General features: G+C 53.6%; 1 protein-coding gene across 1 annotated transcript in view; it reads right to left on the bottom strand.

Annotated features, from left to right (window-relative positions):
• Positions 1 to 2,380: 2,380 nt before the first annotated feature.
• LOC124011565 (transcriptional regulator ATRX-like) overlaps positions 2,381 to 20,259 on the bottom strand; it is a 96,508-nt gene continuing 78,629 nt past the window's right edge. The window contains 5 exon segments of the mRNA XM_046325022.1: positions 2,381 to 5,182; positions 5,758 to 5,886; positions 8,371 to 8,466; positions 11,112 to 11,231; positions 13,545 to 13,694. Of these exon segments, the coding sequence (XP_046180978.1) occupies positions 4,952 to 5,182; positions 5,758 to 5,886; positions 8,371 to 8,466; positions 11,112 to 11,231; positions 13,545 to 13,694 (726 nt within the window). The 3' untranslated portion in view covers positions 2,381 to 4,951.

Here is a 20,259-nt window from a genome sequence, read left to right as displayed (position 1 = left end):
CATTCCCTGTGGCGTAGTCAACATTCCCTGTGACGTAGTCAACATTCCCTGTGGTGTAGTCGGTATTCCCCGTGGTGTAGTCGGTATTCCCCGTGGTGTAGTCGGTATTCCCCGTGGTGTAGTCGGTATTCCCCGTGGTGTAGTCGGTATTCCCCATGGTGTAGTCGGTATTCCCCATGGTGTAGTCAGAATTCCCCGTGGTGTAGTCGGTATTCCCCGTGGTGTAGTCGGTACTCCCCGTGGTGTAGTCAGTACTCCCCGTGGTGTAGTCAGTATTCCCGTGGTGTAGTCAGTGAAAGAAAACCCACAAACAAAAAAAGGTGGTCACCCTTTTGGTCACTTTATTAAATGTTATTTTAAATACTTTTCAAGATAGTAGCCAGTCAGATTAATCAATGAATGGCAACAAAATCAAGTTGTTGAATTTGCGAAAACATGAGAAGAACATTCTTGGTAGAGTAGAGTGGGAGGGCGACAGGCTACATTTACACCTTACTGTGCAAACGGAGGAACTCAGTCTCCAGTCGATCAGGTCAGACAGTCATCACTTCCTCCTCTTAACACCGACAACACTGACTTTTATTTTGGAAAATAAACATGTGCCTTAGTAGAGAACAGGTAGCCTGGGTGGAGACTATAGTAGAGAACAGGTAGCCTGGGTGGAGACTATAGTAGAGAACAGGTGGCCTGGGTGGAGACTATAGTAGAGAACAGGTAGCCTGGGTGGAGACTATAGTAGAGAACAGGTGGCCTGGGTGGAGACTATAGTAGAGAACAGGTAGCCTGGGTGGAGACTATAGCAGAGAACAGGTAGCCTGGGTGGAGACTATAGTAGAGAACAGGTAGCCTGGGTGGAGACTATTGTAGAGAACAGGTAGCCTGGGTAGAGACGATAGCTGGTTAGCTCAGGACTAACTCAGGTCTGGTGCTGCTAACCAGCTAACCCAGGTCTGGTGCTGCTACCCAGGTCTGGTGCTGCTAACCAGCTAACCCAGGTCTGGTGCTGCTAACCAGCTAACCCAGGTCTGGTGCTGCTAACCAGCTAACCCAGGTCTGGTGCTGCTAACCAGTTAACCCCGGCCTGGTGCTGCTAACCAGCTAACCCCAGCCTGGTGCTGCTAGCCAGCTAACCCAGGTCTGGTGCTGCTAACCAGCTAACCCAGGTCTGGTGCTGCTACCCAGGTCTGGTGCTGCTAACCAGCTAACCCAGGTCTGGTGCTGCTAACCAGCTAACCCAGGTCTGGTGCTGCTAACCAGCTAACCCAGGTCTGGTGCTGCTAACCAGTTAACCCAGGTCTGGTGCTGCTAACCAGCTAACCCAGGTCTGGTGCTGCTAACCAGCTAACCCAGGTCTGGTGCAGCTAACCCAGGTCTGGTGCTGCTAACCCAGGTCTGGTGCTGCTAACCAGGTCTGGTGCTGCTAACCAGCTAACCCAGGTCTGGTGCAGCTAACCCAGGTCTGGTGCAGCTAACCCAGGTCTGGTGCTGCTAACCAGGTCTGGTGCTGCTAACCAGCTAACCCAGGTCTGGTGCTGCTAACCCAGGTCTGGTGCTGCTAACTCAGGTCTGGTGCTGCTACCCAGGTCTGGTGCTGCTAACCAGCTAACCCAGGTCTGGTGCTGCTACCCAGGTCTGGTGCTGCTAACCAGCTAACCCAGGTCTGGTGCAGCTAACCCAGGTCTGGTGCAGCTAACCCAGGTCTGGTGCAGCTAACCCAGGTCTGGTGCAGCTAACCCAGGTCTGGTGCAGCTAACCCAGGTCTGGTGCTGCTACCCAGGTCTGGTGCTGCTAACCAGCTAACCCAGGTCTGGTGCTGCTAACCAGGTCTGGTGCTGCTAACCAGCTAACCCAGGTCTGGTGCTGCTAACCAGCTAACCCAGGTCTGGTGCTGCTAGCCAGCTAACCCAGGTCTGGTGCTGCTAGCCAGCTAACCCAGGTCTGGTGCTGCTAACCAGCTAACCCAGGTCTGGGTCAGGAATGGCCCACTGGAATCTCAATTAGAAGAATGTTTTGAAAGGATCGGGTCCTGATTTAGAAGCTAGACGGTGTCAAACTTCAGTCCTTTGTGGCTCAGTTGATCCGGGCGTGTCCGCCCTCTAGCCTGCGTGTCCGCCCTCTAGCCTGCGTGTCCGCCCTCTAGCCTGCGTGTCCGCCCTCTAGCCTGCGTGTCCGCCCTCTAGCCTGCGTGTCCGCCCTCTAGCCTGCGTGTCCGCCCTCTAGCCTGCGTGTCCGCCCTCTAGCCTGCGTGTCCGCCCTCTAGCCTGCGTGTCCGCCCTCTAGCCTGCGTGTCCGCCCTCTAGCCTGCGTGTCCGCCCTCTAGCCTGCGTGTCCGCCCTCTAGCCTGCGTGTCCCCTCTAGCCTGCGTGTCCGCCCTCTAGCCTGCGTGTCCGCCCTCTAGCCTGCGTGTCCGCCCTCTAGCCTGCGTGTCCGCCCTCTAGCCTGCGTGTCCGCCCCTCTAGCCTGCGTGTCCGCCCCTCTAGCCTGCGTGTCCGCCCCCCTAGCCTGCGTGTCCGCCCTCTAGCCTGCGTGTCCGCCCTCTAGCCTGCGTGTCCGCCCTCTAGCCTGCGTGTCCGCCCTCTAGCCTGCGTGTCCGCCCTCTAGCCTGCGTGTCCGCCCTCTAGCCTGCGTGTCCGCCCTCTAGCCTGCGTGTCCGCCCCTCTAGCCTGCGTGTCCGTCCGCTAGCCTGCGTGTCCGCCCTCTAGCCTGCGTGATTCGGGCACCTGCAACGCCAAGACGGTGAACCCATAATGAAATAAAAGAGCTGGACATGACCTTGCTTGGTGAAGCACCCCGACCTCCCCCTCCTCGACCCAGTCCTCCACCAGGGGTGGATTAGGATGCAACAAGTGGAACAGAAAGAGAAGGATGAACAGCACCCTGGGATATGGAGCTACGCTAGGCAACAACTTGACAACAAGAGCATGAGCTTTACAAAGAGAGAGAGTCCCGGGGAAGTGAGTGAGGGGCGAGAGACGGGGGGGGGCAGTGTGTTTTAACGACAAGAGCATTCCATATTACCATCATAATAACCATGAGACAAACAGTGGAAATATTAAGAGCCACAAGCTGATAGAAAAATCATTCTCAAATCTCATTTACACAAAACTTTAGGAAATGGAAATAAAGGCCCTAATTTTTATTTGAATGTTATAGTTTTTTCTTGTCATGGCTATGCATCAAAATCTCCCAAAATAGTTTGAGGACACCAGCACCGCTAGCCTGCGTGTCCGCCCTCTAGCCTGCGTGTCCGTCCTCTAGCCTGCGTGTCCGTCCTCTAGCCTGCGTGTCCGTCCTCTAGCCTGCGTGTCCGTCCTCTAGCCTGCGTGTCCGTCCGCTAGCCTGCGTGTCCGTCCGCTAGCCTGCGTGTCCGTCCGCTAGCCTGCGTGTCCGCCCGCTAGCCTGCGTGGCCGCCCTCTAGCCTGCGTGGCCGCCCGCTAGCCTGCGTGGCCGCCCGCTAGCCTGCGTGTCCGCCCGCTAGCCTGCGTGTCCGCCCGCTAGCCTGCGTGTCCGTCCGCTAGCCTGCGTGTCCGTCCGCTAGCCTGCGTGTCCGTCCGCTAGCCTGCGTGTCCGTCCGCTAGCCTGCGTGTCCGTCCTCTAGCCTGCGTGTCCGCCCTCTAGCCTGCGTGTCCGTCCTCTAGCCTGCGTGTCCGCCCTCTAGCCTGCGTGTCCGCCCTCTAGCCTGCGTGTCCGCCCTCTAGCCTGCGTGTCCGCCCTCTAGCCTGCGTGTCCGCCCTCTAGCCTGCGTGTCCGCCCTCTAGCCTGCGTGTCCGCCCTCTAGCCTGCGTGTCCGTCCGCTAGCCTGCGTGTCCGTCCGCTAGCCTGCGTGTCCGTCCGCTAGCCTGCGTGTCCGTCCTCTAGCCTGCGTGTCCGTCCGCTAGCCTGCGTGTCCGTCCTCTAGCCTGCGTGTCCGTCCTCTAGCCTGCGTGTCCGCCCTCTAGCCTGCGTGTCCGCCTCTAGCCTGCGTGTCCGCCTCTAGCCTGCGTGTCCGCCCTCTAGCCTGCGTGTCCGCCCTCTAGCCTGCGTGTCCGCCCTCTAGCCTGCGTGTCCGCCCTCTAGCCTGCGTGTCCGCCCTCTAGCCTGCGTGTGGAGGGAGGGTTCTAGAGGGATCGCATCTTGTAGCTATCCTAAAATAGTCCTGTCACCAATTAGTCAGCACTATGGTCCCACTCTGAGGGTTCTTTAGATAGACAAGCATTCATTAAAAGTGTATCAAAACACAACTTACAGAAAAATCCATTCATTAACCAAACCCTCCTTATAAGGGGAAAGAATAACGCACTGTTTAGCGTTTTTCCTTTAAATACATGTGAACTATAGAAGAGAACTATAGAAGAGAACTATAGAAGAGAACTATAGAAGAGAACTATAGAAGAGAACTATAGAAGAGAACTATAGAAGAGAACTATAGAAGAGAACTATAGAAGAGTACTATAGAAGAGAACTATAGAAGAGAACTATAGAAGAGAACTATAAAAGAGAACTATAGAAGAGAACTACAGAAGAGAACTTGAATAACATTACTGCGCTATATACAGAATCTCAAATGAAATTGCTAAAAACCCCTTCGTATAGTCCCTATACAAGTCATGTCATTCCCTGCTTCAGGAGAGCTGGAGGGAGTGGCGAGGGGCTCCGAGACCCTTCTCTCTGTGTCGTCTCTCACCTCCCCAGTGAAGAAGTGTTGTAAGGCAGCGGCATCGTTCCCAGATCACACACCTCTTATCCCCTACATAGTGCACTACTTCTAACCAAAACCCTAGGGCTCCGGGCTCCATCTAGTGCACTACATAGGAGACAGAGCAGCGTTAGGGAGCGACCTACTGAGACATCGAGGGGGCAGTCTGAGTCACAAATGAAACCATATTCGCTACATTGGTCTAACGTTGCGCACTCAGCCAATATGGATAGTGGATAGTGCACTATGTAGGGCACGCCCTGGGTCCCCCTCCCCTTACAGGTTGCCCTTGGAGGGACCGGGGTTCTTGCCGCCCATGGAGGGGTGGGTGGGATGACCCTGTAGCGCCCCCAGCTGTTGGTACAACCCCAAGAGTTCCATCTGGCTCATCCCGCCAGCTCCCAGCATGCCGTTCATCTGGCTCATCAGCTGGGCCTGGTTGGCCATGGCCATCTGCTGCTCTCTCACCTTCCTGTTGGTGATCACCTTCTGAACGTACATCATTAGCTGTGGAGGGGAGGCAGGGAGAGGTTAGGACTTCTCAGGTTCCATCAGAGAGAGAGTGATGGAGAGAGAGGTCAGGACTTCTCAGGTTCCATCAGAGAGAGATGGAGAGAGAGAGGTCAGGACTTCTCAGGTTCCATCAGAGAGAGATGGAGAGAGAGAGGTTAGGACTTCTCAGGTTCCATCAGAGAGAGACAGATGGAGAGAGAGAGGTCAGGACTTCTCAGGTTCCATCAGAGAGAGACAGATGGAGAGAGAAGTCAGGACTTCTCAGGTTCCATCAGAGAGAGACAGATGGAGAGAGAAGTCAGGACTTCTCAGGTTCCATCAGAGAGACAGATGGAGAGAGAGAGGTCAGGACTTCTCAGGTTCCATCAGAGAGAGATGAAGAGAGAGAGGTCAGGACTTCTCAGGTTCCATCAGAGAGAGATGGAGAGAGAGAGGTCAGGACTTCTCAGGTTCCATCAGAGAGAGACAGATGGAGAGAGAGGCGAGGTGGTGGTCAGCCTGAACGCTAGAAAAAGAAGGAGAGATTAAGATAGCAGGTGGAAAGAAAAGGTGTAAAGTTGTGATCTTACAGTCTGTTGCTTATTGAGGACGTCTCTGTAGACAGCTTCTCTGTGTTTGAGCTCCATCTCTACACTGGCCTGTCTCCCCAGAGCCATGGCCTGGACCTGGGACTCCGTGAGGGCTGGGTTCTCCTTCCACTGGAGAAGATGGGAGAGTGGGGAGAGGAAGAGGGGAGTGGGGAGAGGAAGAGGAGACTGGTCACAGCACGGACAACACACAGTCCTAACAAACCATTAAACATCTTCACACCTGAAGTCTTCAACACAGGTTCTACAGGGGAGAATAAACACTGAAGTGACGGTAGGTAGGACTCCAGCAGCAATACAAAACATGACACACCCCCTCCCTCCCTCTCTATCCCTCCACCCATCCATCCCTCCATTCCATCCACCCCCACCCTCCCTCCACCCACCCATCCCTCCATTCCATCCATCCCTCTCCCTCCCTCCCTCCCTCCATTCCATCCATCCCTCTCCCTCCCTCCCTCCCTCCATTCCATCCCCCTCCCTCCCTCCATTCCATCCATCCCCCTCCCTCCCTCCATTCCATCCATCCATCCCCCTCCCTCCCCCTCCCCCTCCCTCCATTCCATCCATTCCATCCATCCCCCCCTCCATTCCATCCATCCCCCCTCCATTCCATCCATCCCCCCTCCATTCCATCCATCCCTCTCCCTCCCTCCATTCCATCCATCCCCCTCCCTCCCTCCATTCCATCCATCCCCCTCCCCCTCCCTCCCTCCATTCCATCCATCCCTCTCCCTCCCTCCATTCCATCCATCCCCCTCCCTCCATTCCATCCCCCTCCCCCTCCATTCCATCCATCCATCCATCCATCCCCCTCCATTCCATCCATCCCCCTCCCTCCCTCCCTCCATCCCCTCCCTCCCTCCCTCCATCCCCCTCCCTCCTCCATTCCATTCCATCCATCTCCCTCCCTCCATTCCATCCATCCCCCTCCCTCCCTCCATTCCATCCATCTCCCTCCATTCCATCCATCCCCCTCCCTCCCTCCATTCCATCCATCCCACTCCCTCCCTCCCATCCATCCCCCTCCCTCCCTCCCATCCATCTCCCTCCCTCCCTCCCTCCATTCCATCCATCTCCCTCCCTCCCTCCATTCCATCCATCTCCTCCCTCCCTCCCTCCATTCCATCCATCTCCCTCCCTCCCTCCATTCCCTCCATCTCCCTCCCTCCATTCCATTCATCCCCCTCCCTCCCTCCATTCCATCCCCCTCCCTCCCTCCCTCCATTCCATCCATCCCCCTCCCTCCCTCCCTCCCTCCATTCCATCCATCTCCCTCCCTCCCTCCATTCCATCCATCTCCCTCCCTCCCTCCATTCCATCCATCTCCCTCCCTCCCTCCATTCCATCCATCCCCCTACCTCCCTCCCTCCCTCCATTCCATCCATCCCCCTCCCTCCATTCCATTCCATCCATCTCCCTCCCTCCCTCCATTCCATCCATCCATCCCCCTCCCCCTCCATTCCATCCATCCCCCTCCCCCTCCATTCCATCCATCCCCCTCCCTCCCTCCCTCCATTCCATCCATCCCCCTCCCTCCCTCCATTCCATACATCCATCCCCCCTCCCTCCCCCTCCATCCCCCTCCCTCCCTCCCTCCATCCCCCTCCCTCCCTCCATCCCCCTCCCTCCATTCCATTCCATCCATCCCCCTCCCTCCCTCCATTCCATCCATCCCCCTCCCTCCCTCCATTCCATCCATCTCCCTCCATTCCATCCATCCCCCTCCCTCCCTCCATTCCATCCATCCCACTCCCTCCCTCCCATCCATCCCCCTCCCTCCCTCCCATCCATCCCCCTCCCTCCCTCCCATCCATCTCCCTCCCTCCCTCCATTCCATCCATCTCCCTCCCTCCCTCCATTCCATCCATCTCCCTCCCTCCCTCCCTCCATTCCATCCATCTCCCTCCCTCCATTCCATTCATCCCCCTCCCTCCCTCCATTCCATCCCCCTCCCTCCCTCCATTCCATCCATCCCCCTCCCTCCCTCCCTCCATTCCATCCATCCCCCCCTCCCTCCCTCCCTCCATTCCATCCATCTCCCTCCCTCCATTCCATCCATCTCCCTCCCTCCCTCCATTCCATCCATCCCCCTACCTCCCTCCCTCCATTCCATCCATCCCCCTACCTCCCTCCCTCCCTCCATTCCATCCATCCCCCTCCCTCCCTCCATTCCATCCATCTCCCTCCCTCCCCTCCTCCCTCCCTCCCTCCATTCCATCCATCCCCCTCCCCCTCCATTCCATCCATCTCCCTCCCTCCCTCCATTCCATCCATCCATCCCCCTCCCCCCTCCATTCCATCCATCCCCCTCCCCCTCCATTCCATCCATCCCCCTCCCTCCCTCCATTCCATCCATCCCCCTCCCTCCCTCCATTCCATCCATCCCCCTCCCTCCATTCCATCCATCCCCTTCCTCCATTCCATCCATCCCTTCCCTCCCTCCATTCCATCCATCCCCCTCCCTCCCTCCATTCCATCCATCCATCCCCCTCCCTCCCTCCATTCCATCCATCCCTCCACCCATCCACCGCTCTCCCTCCGTCCGTCCCTCTCTGTCCGTCCGTCCGTCCCTCTCTCTCTCCCTCCACTCACCACTCTCCCGATGGTGTCCTCTAGAGATTCTCTGGGGAGGAACTTGAGAGCGTTGGTGGCCTCCATCACCTTCTGACGGCCCTGGTTGATCAACTCCTATAGACATAGGAAAGGGTAACGTTTCTGCCCCAGCCTATCTCAAGGGATGCTGGGAAATCCCAATTAAAACCAGATCCAATAGAAACATCAAAACACACATTCCAGTGGTCCGGCCTTATTTAACCCTCTAAATACACTGCTCAAAAAGATAAAGGGAACACTAAAATAACACATCCTAGATCTGAATGAATGAAATATTTTTATTAAATACTTTTTTCTTTATAACAAAATCACACAAAAATGATCAATGGAAATCAAATTTATCAACCCATGGAGGTCTGGATTTGGAGTCACACTCAAAATTAAAGTGGAAAACCACACTACAGGCTGATCCAACTTTGATGTAATGTCCTTAAAACAAGTCCAAATGAGGCTCAGTAGTGTGTGTGTGGCCTCCACGTGCCTGTATGACCTCCCTACAACGCCTGGGCATGCTCCTGATGAGGTGGCGGATGGTCTCCTGAGGGATCTCCTCCCAGACCTGGACTAAAGCATCCGCCAACTCCTGGACAGTCTGTGGTGCAACGTGGCGTTGGTGGATGGAGCGAGACATGATGTCCCAGATGTGCTCAATTGGATTCAGGTCTGGGGAACGGGCGGGCCAGTCCATAGCATCAATGCCTTCCTCTTGCAGGAACTGCTGACACACTCCAGCCACATGAGGTCTAGCATTGTCTTGCATTAGGAGGAACCCAGGGCCAACCGCACCAGCATATGGTCTCACAAGGCATCTGAGGATCTCATCTCGGTACCTAATGGCAGTCAGGCTACCTCTGGCGAGCACATTGAGGGCTGGCGGCCCCCTAAAGAAATGCCACCCCACACCATGGCTGACCCACCGCCAAACAGGTCATGCTGGAGGATGTTGCAGGCAGCAGAACGTTCTCTACGGCCTCTCCAGACTCTGTCACGTCTGTCACATGTGCTCAGTGTGAACCTGCTTTCATCTGTGAAGAGCACAGGGCGCCAGTGGCGAATTTGCCAATCTTGGTGTTCTCTGGCAAATGCCAAACGTCCTGCACGGTGTTGGGCTGTAAGCACAACCCCCACCTGTGGACGTCGGCCCTCATACCACCCTCATGGAGTCTGTTTCTGACCGTTTGAGCAGACACATGCAAATTTGTGGCCTGCTGGAGGTCATTTTGCAGGGCTCTGGTGTTCCTCCTGCTCCTCCTTGCACAAAGGCGGAGGTAGCGGTCCTGCTGCTGGGTTGTTGCCCTCCTACGCCCTCCTCCACGTCTCCTGATGTACTGGCCTGTCTCCTGGTAGCACCTCCATGCTCTGGACACTACGCTGACAGACACAGCAAACCTTCTTGCCACAGCTCGCATTGATGTGCCATCCTGGATGAGCTGCACTACCTGAGCCACTTGTGTGGGTTGTAGACTCCGTCTCATGCTATCATTAGAGTGAAAGCACCGCCAGCATTCAAAAGTGACCAAAACATCAGCCAGGAAGCATAGGAACTGAGAAGTGGTCTGTGGTTATCACCTGCAGAACTACTCCTTTATTGGGGGTGTCTTGTTAATTGCCTATAATTTCCACCTGTTGTCTAAACCCCTACAACTCATCCAGAACGCCGCAGCCCGTCTGGTGTTCAACCTTCCCAAGTTCTCTCACGTCACCCCGCTCCTCCGCTCTCTCCACTGGCTTCCAGTTGAAGCTCGCATCTGCTACAAGACCATGGTGCTTGCCTACGGAGCTGTGAGGGGAACGGCACCTCAGTACCTCCAGGCTCTGATCAGGCCCTACACCCAAACAAGGGCACTGCGTTCATCCACCTGGCCTGCTCGCCTCCCTACCACTGAGGAAGTACAGTTCCCGCTCAGCCCAGTCAAAACTGTTCGCTGCTCTGGCTCCCCAATGGTGGAACAAACTCCCTCACGACGCCAGGACAGCGGAGTCAATCACCACCTTCCGGAGACACCTGAAACCCCACCTCTTTAAGGAATACCTAGGATAGGATTCCTCATACCTAGGATGTTGCTTCCTCAGTGGACAGTTTGATTTCACAGAAGTGTGATTGACTTGGAGTTACATTGTGTTGTTTAAGTGTTCCCTTTATTTTGTTGAGCAGTGTATATAGAACGCCTACTTAGAGGACTGGGTTAACTACATAGAACCACTACCTAGAGGACTGGGTTAACTATATAGAACAACTACATAGAACCACTACATAGAGGACTGGGTTAACTATATAGAACCACTACATAGAACCACTACATAGAGGACTGGGTTAACTACATAGAACCACTACATAGAGGACTGGGTTAACTATATAGAACCACTACATAGAGGACTGGGTTAACTATATAGAACCACTACATAGAGGACTGGGTTAACTACATAGAATCACTACATAGAGGACTGGGTTAACTATATAGAACCACTACATAGAGGACTGGGTTAACTACATAGAACCACTACATAGAGGACTGGGTTAACTATATAGAACCACTACATAGAACCACTACATAGAGGACTGACAGGCCAGTGTGTGTGGTACCTCCTGCTGAGGGTTGGACATAGAGGCCAGTGTGTGTGTGTGGTACCTCCTGCTGAGGGTTGGACATAGAGGCCAGTGTGTGTGTGTGGTACCTCCTGCTGAGGGTTGGACATAGAGGCCAGTGTGTGTGTGGTACCTCCAGCTGAGGGTTGGACATAGAGGCCAGTGCGGCAATGTTGAAGGGGAAGTAGCTGTTAGCTCCTCCCATGTCCATCTGTCCTCCGTACGCTCCATGGTTCACACGCAGAGACAGACCCTGGGACAGAGACAGAGAGGGTTATAGAGACACACAGAGACAGACCCTGGGACAGAGACAGAGAGGGTTATAGAGACACACAGAGACAGACCCTGGGACAGAGACAGAGAGGGTTATAGAGACAGACCCTGGGACAGAGAGGGTTATAGAGACACACAGAGACAGACCCTGGGACAGAGAGGGTTATAGAGACACACAGAGACAGACCCTGGGACAGAGACAGAGAGGGTTATAGAGACACACAGAGACAGACCCTGGGACAGAGAGGGTTATAGAGACAGACCCTGGGACAGAGAGGGTTATAGAGACAGACCCTGGGACAAAGAGGGTTATAGAGACAGACCCTGGGACAGAGAGGGTTATAGAGACAGACCCTGGGACAGAGAGGGTTATAGAGACACACAGAGACAGACCCTGGGACAGAGAGGGTTATAGAGACACACAGAGACAGACCCTGGGACAGAGACAGAGAGGGTTATAGAGACAGACAGAGACAGACCCTGGGACAGAGAGGGTTATAGAGACAGACCCTAGGACAGAGAGGGTTATAGAGACACACAGAGACAGACCCTGGGACAGAGAGGGTTATAGAGACACACAGAGACAGACCCTGGGACAGAGACAGAGAGGGTTATAGAGACACACAGAGACAGACCCTGGGACAGAGACAGAGAGGGTTATAGAGACACACAGAGACAGACCCTGGGACAGAGAGGGTTATAGAGACACACAGAGACAGACCCTGGGACAGAGACAGAGAGGGTTATAGAGACACACAGAGACAGACCCTGGGACAGAGAGGGTTATAGAGACACACAGAGACAGACCCTGGGACAGAGACAGAGAGGGTTATAGAGACAGACAGAGACAGACCCTGGGACAGAGAGGGTTATAGAGACAGACCCTAGGACAGAGAGGGTTATAGAGACACACAGAGACAGACCCTGGGACAGAGAGGGTTATAGAGACACACAGAGACAGACCCTGGGACAGAGACAGAGAGGGTTATAGAGACACACAGAGACAGACCCTGGGACAGAGACAGAGAGGGTTATAGAGACAGACCCTGGGACAAAGGGGGTTATAGAGACAGACCCTGGGACAGAGTGCGTTCTGAGCCCTCTCCTGTCCTCCCTGTTCACCCATGACTGCGTGGCCATGCACGTCTCCAACTCAATCATCAAGTTTACAGACGGTACAACAGTAGTAGGCCTGATTACCAACAATGATGAGAGTCTACAGGGAGGAGGTGAGGAACTCAGCAGTAGTAGGCCTGATTACCAACAATGATGAGAGTCTACAGGGAGGAGGTGAGGAACTCAGCAGTAGTAGGCCTGATTACCAACAATGATGAGAGTCTACAGGGAGGAGGTGAGGAACTCAGCAGTAGTAGGCCTGATTACCAACAATGATGAGAGTCTACAGGGAGGAGGTGAGGAACTCAGCAGTAGTAGGACTGATTACCAACAATGATGAGAGTCTACAGGGAGGAGGTGAGGAACTCAGCAGTAGTAGGACTGATTACCAACAATGATGAGTCTACAGGGAGGAGGTGAGGAACTCAGCAGTAGTAGGACTGATTACCAACAATGATGAGTCTACAGGGAGGAGGTGAGGAACTCAGCAGTAGTAGGACTGATTACCAACAATGATGAGAGTCTACAGGGAGGAGGTGAGGAACTCAGCAGTAGTAGGCCTGATTACCAACAATGATGAGAGTCTACAGGGAGGAGGTGAGGAACTCAGCAGTAGTAGGCCTGATTACCAACAATGATGAGAGTCTACAGGGAGGAAGTGAGGAACTCAGCAGTAGTAGGCCTGATTACCAACAATGATGAGTCTACAGGGAGGAAGTGAGGAACTCAGCAGTAGTAGGACTGATTACCAACAATGATGAGAGTCTACAGGGAGGAGGTGAGGAACTCAGCAGTAGTAGGCCTGATTACCAACAATGATGAGTCTACAGGGAGGAAGTGAGGAACTCAGCAGTAGTAGGACTGATTACCAACAATGATGAGAGTCTACAGGGAGGAGGTGAGGAACTCAGCAGTAGTAGGCCTGATTACCAACAATGATGAGAGTCTACAGGGAGGAGGTGAGGAACTCAGCAGTAGTAGGACTGATTACCAACAATGATGAGTCTACAGGGAGGAGGTGAGGAACTCAGCAGTGTGGTGTCAGGAAAACATCCTCTTCTTCAAAGTCAACAAAAGGAAGGAGCTGATCGTGGACTCAGAGGGAGAGGAGGGGGAGCACCTCCCTATCACGGGACCGCAGTGGAGGTCAAAAGATTCGAGGTCTGACTGACTGTACCTTCTTCTCTGCCTCATACTCGGCCCAGGCTGCTTTGCGGTCCTCCTCGCTGAGAGCCTCCTCTTCTTTGTGATCCAGCAGGGAGTCATGTTCATGATAGCCCACAATCTGCTCCTTATTGCTGTGGAGCAGCTCAGCTAGGAAGGGGTCCTACAGGAGAGAAGTTACAGCACGGTTAGGTTAAGGTCAGGGAGTCAAGTTCATGATAGCCCACAATCTGTCCCTTATTGCTGTGGTCCTACAGGAGAGATGGAGCAGCTCAGCTAGGAAGGGGTCCTACAGGAGAGAAGTTACAGCACGGTTAGGTTAAGGTCAGGTTAAGGTTAGGTCAGGTTAAGGTCAGGTTAAGGTTAGGTCAGGTTAAGGTCAGGTGAAGGTTAGGTTAGGTTAAGGTCAGGTGAAGGTTAGGTCAGGTTAAGGTCAGGTGAAGATTAGGTTAGGTTAAGGTCAGGTTAAGGTTAGGTCAGGTTAAGGTCAGGTGAAGATTAGGTCAGGTTAAGGTTAGGTTAGAGTCAGGTCAGGTTAAGGTTAGGTTAGAGTCAGGTCAGGTTAAGGTTAGGTTAGAGTCAGGTCAGGTTAAGGTTAGGTTAGAGTCAGGTCAGGTTAAGGTTAGAGTCAGGTTAAGGTCAGGTTAAGGTTAGGTTAAGATTAGGTTAGAGTCAGGTTAAGGTCAGGTTAGGTTAGAGTCAGGTTAAGGTCAGGTGAAGGTCAGGTGAAGATTAGGTCAGGTTAAGGTTAGAGTCAGGTTAAGGTCAGTGAGTCATGACAGCCCACAATCTGTCTCTTATTGCTGTGGTCCTACAGCAGAGATGGAGCAGTCAGCTAGGAAACACACACACACACACACACACCACAGCTCTTTTTTTTATACACCAATCAAAACCCTAAAAGTGGGAAAATAAAATCTGTTAATATAATCAGAGAATAAAATCCAACAGCTGGTTTGAGTGTTCTCCAGAGTGGAACAGCTGGAGGGGGAAGGGGGGGGGCAGAAGAGGACATGTTCAGGGCGTTCATGAGACTCTTCAGTTTCCGTGGCAACACTGTTATTGAAAATAATACCTGAGTAAAAGTGACAAACTCCAGTCAGTCAGACAGTAGAGCCAGTCAGTCAGACAGTAGAGCCAGTCAGTCAGACAGTAGAGCCAGTCAGTCAGACAGTAGAGCCAGTCAGTCAGACAGTAGAGCCAGTCAGTCAGACAGTAGAGCCAGTCAGTCAGACAGTAGAGCCAGTCAGTCAGACAGTAGAGCCAGTCAGTCAGACAGTAGAGCCAGTCAGTCAGACAGTAGAGCCAGTCCAGTCAGTCAGACAGTAGAGCCAGTCAGTCAGACAGTAGCCAGTCAGTCAGACAGTAGAGCCAGTCAGTCAGAGACAGTAGAGCCAGTCAGTCAGACAGTAGAGCCAGTCAGTCAGACAGTAGAGCCAGTCAGTCAGACAGTAGCCAGTCAGCCAGTCAGTCAGTCAGACAGTAGAGCCAGTCAGTCAGACAGTAGAGCCAGTCAGTCAGACAGTAGAGCCAGTCAGTCAGACAGTAGAGCCAGTCAGTCAGACAGTAGAGCCAGTCAGTCAGACAGTAGAGCCAGTCAGTCAGACAGTCAGTCAGAGAGCCAGTCAGTCAGACAGTAGAGCCAGTCAGTCAGACAGTAGAGCCAGTCAGTCAGACAGTAGAGCCAGTCAGTCAGACAGTAGAGCCAGTCAGTCAGACAGTAGAGCCAGTCAGTCAGACAGTAGAGCCAGTCAGTCAGACAGTAGAGCCAGTCAGTCAGACAGTAGAGCCAGTCAGTCAGACAGTAGAGCCAGTCAGTCAGACAGACCAGTCAGTCAGAGCCAGTCAGTCAGACAGTAGAGCCAGTCAGTCAGACAGTCCAGACAGACAGTAGAGCCAGTCAGTCAGACAGTAGAGCCAGTCAGTCAGACAGTAGAGCCAGTCAGTCAGACAGTAGAGCCAGTCAGTCAGACAGTAGAGCCAGTCAGTCAGACAGTAGAGCCAGTCAGTCAGACAGTAGAGCCAGTCAGTCAGACAGTAGAGCCAGTCAGTCAGACAGTAGAGCCAGTCAGTCAGACAGTAGAGCCAGTCAGTCAGACAGTAGAGCCAGTCAGTCAGACAGTAGAGCCAGTCAGTCAGACAGTAGAGCCAGTCAGTCAGACAGTAGAGCCAGTCAGTCCGGTACAGCTCCTGTCAGACAGTAGAGCCAGTCAGTCAGACAGTAGAGCCAGTCAGTCAGACAGTCAGAGCCAGTCAGTCAGACAGTAGAGCCAGTCAGTCAGACAGTAGAGCCAGTCAGTCAGACAGTAGAGCCAGTCAGTCAGACAGTAGAGCCAGTCAGTCAGACAGTAGAGCCAGTCAGTCAGACAGTAGAGCCAGTCAGTCAGACAGTAGAGCCAGTCAGTCAGACAGTCAGTCAGACAGTAGAGCCAGTCAGTCAGACAGTAGAGCCAGTCAGTCAGACAGTAGAGCCAGTCAGTCCTGTACAGCTCCTGTCAGACAGTAGAGCCAGTCAGTCAGACAGTAGAGCCAGTCAGTCCTGTACAGCTCCTGTCAGACAGTAGAGCCAGTCAGTCAGACAGTAGAGCCAGTCAGTCAGACAGTAGAGCAGTCAGTCAGTCAGACAGTAGAGCCAGTCAGTCAGACAGTACCAGTCAGAGCCAGTCAGTCAGACAGTAGAGCCAGTCAGTCAGACAGTAGAGCCAGTCAGTCAGACAGTAGAGCCAGTCAGTCAGACAGTAGAGCCAGTCAGTCAGACAGTAGAGCCAGTCAGTCAGACAGTAGAGCCAGTCAGTCAGACAGTAGAGCCAGTCAGTCAGACAGTAGAGCCAGTCAGTCAGACAGTAGAGCCAGTCAGTCAGACAGTAGAGCCAGTCAGTCAGACAGTAGAGCCAGTCAGTCAGACAGTAGAGCCAGTCAGTCAGACAGTAGAGCCAGTCAGTCAGACAGTAGAGCCAGTCAGTCAGACAGTAGAGCCAGTCAGTCAGACAGTAGAGCCAGTCAGTCAGACAGTCAGTCAGAGCCAGTCAGTCAGACAGTAGAGCCAGTCAGTCAGACAGTAGAGCCAGTCAGTCAGACAGTAGAGCCAGTCAGTCAGACAGTAGAGCCAGTCAGTCAGACAGTAGAGCCAGTCAGTCAGACAGTAGAGCCAGTCAGTCAGACAGTAGAGCCAGTCAGTCAGACAGTAGAGCCAGTCAGTCAGACAGTAGAGCCAGTCAGTCAGACAGTAGAGCCAGTCAGTCAGACAGTAGAGCCAGTCAGTCAGACAGTAGAGCCAGTCAGTCAGACAGTAGAGCCAGTCAGTCAGACAGTAGAGCCAGTCAGTCAGACAGTAGAGCCAGTCAGTCAGACAGTAGAGCCAGTCAGTCAGACAGTAGAGCCAGTCAGTCAGACAGTAGAGCCAGTCAGTCAGACAGTAGAGCCAGTCAGTCAGACAGTAGAGCCAGTCAGTCAGACAGTAGAGCCAGTCAGTCAGTCAGACAGTCAGAGCCAGTCAGTCAGACAGTAGAGCCAGTCAGTCAGACAGTCAGTCAGCCCAGTCAGTCAGACAGTAGAGCCAGTCAGTCAGACAGTAGAGCCAGTCAGTCAGACAGTAGAGCCAGTCAGTCAGACAGTAGAGCCAGTCAGTCAGACAGTAGAGCCAGTCAGTCAGACAGTAGAGCCAGTCAGTCAGACAGTAGAGCCAGTCAGTCAGACAGTAGAGCCAGTCAGTCAGACAGTAGAGCCAGTCAGTCAGACAGTAGAGCCAGTCAGTCAGACAGTAGAGCCAGTCCAGTCAGACAGTAGAGAGCCAGTCAGTCAGACAGTAGAGCCAGTCCAGACAGTCAGACAGTAGAGCCAGTCAGTCAGACAGTAGAGCCAGTCAGTCAGACAGTAGAGCCAGTCAGTCAGACAGTAGAGCCAGTCAGTCAGACAGTAGAGCCAGTCAGTCAGACAGTAGAGCCAGTCAGTCAGACAGTAGAGCCAGTCAGTCAGACAGTAGAGCCAGTCAGTCAGACAGTAGAGCCAGTCAGTCAGACAGTAGAGCCAGTCAGTCAGACAGTAGAGCCAGTCAGTCAGACAGTAGAGCCAGTCAGTCAGACAGTAGAGCCAGTCAGTCAGACAGAGCCAGTCAGTCAGCAGTAGAGCCAGTCAGTCAGACAGTAGAGCCAGTCAGTCAGTCCAGTCAGTCAGACAGTAGAGCCAGTCAGTCAGACAGTAGAGCCAGTCAGTCAGACAGTAGAGCCAGTCAGTCAGACAGTAGAGCCAGTCAGTCAGACAGTAGAGCCAGTCAGTCAGACAGTAGAGCCAGTCAGTCACAGTAGAGCCAGTCAGTCAGACAGTAGAGCCAGTCAGTCCAGTCAGTCACAGTAGAGCCAGTCAGTCAGACAGTAGAGCCAGTCAGTCAGACAGTAGAGCCAGTCAGTCAGACAGTAGAGCCAGTCAGTCAGACAGTAGAGCCAGTCAGTCAGACAGTAGAGCCAGTCAGTCAGACAGTAGAGCCAGTCAGTCAGACAGACAGTAGAGCCAGTCAGTCAGACAGTCAGTCAGACCCAGTCAGTCAGACAGTAGAGCCAGTCAGTCAGACCAGTCAGTCAGACCAGTCAGTCAGACCAGTCAGAGCCAGTCAGACAGTCCAGTCAGTCAGACAGTAGAGCCAGTCAGTCAGACAGTAGAGCCAGTCAGTCAGACAGTAGAGCCAGTCAGTCAGACAGTAGAGCCAGTCAGTCAGACAGTAGAGCCAGTCAGTCAGACAGTAGAGCCAGTCAGTCAGACAGTAGAGCCAGTCAGAGCCAGTCAGTCAGACAGTAGAGCCAGTCAGTCAGACAGTAGAGCCAGTCAGTCAGACAGTAGAGCCAGTCAGTCAGACAGTAGAGCCAGTCAGTCAGACAGTAGAGCCAGTCAGTCAGACAGAGAGCCAGTCAGTCAGACCCAGTCAGTCAGACAGTAGAGCCAGTCAGTCAGACAGCCAGTCAGTAGACAGTAGAGCCAGTCAGTCAGACAGTAGAGCCAGTCAGTCAGACAGTAGAGCCAGTCAGTCAGACAGTAGAGCCAGTCAGTCAGACAGTAGAGCCAGTCAGTCAGACAGTAGAGCCAGTCAGTCAGACAGTAGAGCCAGTCAGTCAGACAGTAGAGCCAGTCAGTCAGACAGTAGAGCCAGTCAGTCAGACAGTAGAGCCAGTCAGTCAGACAGTAGAGCCAGTCAGTCAGAGAGCCAGTCAGAGCCAGTCAGTCAGACAGTAGAGCCAGTCAGTCAGACAGTAGAGCCAGTCAGTCAGACAGTAGAGCCAGTCAGTCAGACAGTAGAGCCAGTCAGTCAGACAGTAGAGCCAGTCAGTCAGTCCAGTCAGTCAGACAGTAGAGCCAGTCAGTCAGACAGAGCCAGTCAGTCAGACAGAGAGCCAGTCAGTCAGACCCAGTCAGTCAGACAGTAGAGTCCAGTCCAGTCAGTCAGACAGTAGAGCCAGTCAGTCAGACAGAGAGCCAGTCAGAGACCCAGTCAGTCAGACAGTAGAGCCAGTCAGTCAGACAGTAGAGCCAGTCAGTCAGACAGTAGAGCCAGTCAGTCAGACAGTAGAGCCAGTCAGTCAGACAGTAGAGCCAGTCAGTCAGACAGTAGAGCCAGTCAGTCAGACAGTAGAGCCAGTCAGTCAGACAGTAGAGCCAGTCAGTCAGACAGTCAGAGCCAGTCAGTCAGACAGTAGAGCCAGTCAGTCAGACAGTAGAGCCAGTCAGTCAGACAGTAGAGCCAGTCAGTCAGACAGTAGAGCCAGTCAGTCAGACAGTAGAGCCAGTCAGTCAGACAGTAGAGCCAGTCAGTCAGACAGTAGAGCCAGCCAGTCAGTCAGACAGTAGAGCCAGTCAGTCAGACAGTAGAGCCAGTCAGTCAGACAGTAGAGCCAGTCAGTCAGACAGTAGAGCCAGTCAGTCAGACAGTAGAGCCAGTCAGTCAGACAGTAGAGCCAGTCAGTCAGACAGTAGAGCCAGTCAGTCAGACAGTAGAGCCAGTCAGTCAGACAGTAGAGCCAGTCAGTCAGACAGTAGAGCCAGTCAGTCAGACAGTAGAGCCAGTCAGTCAGACAGTAGAGCCAGTCAGTCAGACAGTAGAGCCAGTCAGTCAGACAGTAGAGCCAGTCAGTCAGACAGTAGAGCCAGTCAGTCAGACAGTAGAGCCAGTCAGTCAGACAGTAGAGCCAGTCAGTCAGACAGTAGAGCCAGTCAGTCAGACCAGTCAGTCAGACAGTAGAGCCAGTCAGTCAGACAGTAGAGCCAGTCAGTCAGACAGTAGAGCCAGTCAGTCAGACAGTAGAGCCAGTCAGTCAGACAGTAGAGCCAGTCAGTCAGACAGTAGAGCCAGTCCAGTCAGTCAGACAGTAGAGCCAGTCACAGTAGAGCCAGTCAGTCAGACAGTAGAGCCAGTCAGTCAGACAGTAGAGCCAGTCAGTCAGACAGTAGAGCCAGTCAGTCAGACAGTAGAGCCAGTCAGTCAGACAGTAGAGCCAGTCAGTCAGACAGTAGAGCCAGTCAGTCAGACAGTAGAGCCAGTCAGTCAGACAGTAGAGCCAGTCAGTCAGACAGTAGAGCCAGTCAGTCAGACAGTAGAGCCAGTCAGTCAGACAGTAGAGCCAGTCAGTCAGACAGTAGAGCCAGTCAGTCAGACAGTAGAGCCAGTCAGTCAGACAGTAGAGCCAGTCAGTCAGACAGTAGAGCCAGTCAGTCAGACAGTAGAGCCAGTCAGTCAGACAGTA

The sequence above is a fragment of the Oncorhynchus gorbuscha genome, linkage group LG23 (genome assembly GCF_021184085.1).
Source record: "Oncorhynchus gorbuscha isolate QuinsamMale2020 ecotype Even-year linkage group LG23, OgorEven_v1.0, whole genome shotgun sequence".
Taxonomy (NCBI): Eukaryota; Metazoa; Chordata; class Actinopteri; order Salmoniformes; family Salmonidae; genus Oncorhynchus; species Oncorhynchus gorbuscha.
The sequence above is the reverse complement of the archived record's forward strand: the minus strand, read 5'-3'. Positions and strand labels throughout refer to the sequence as shown.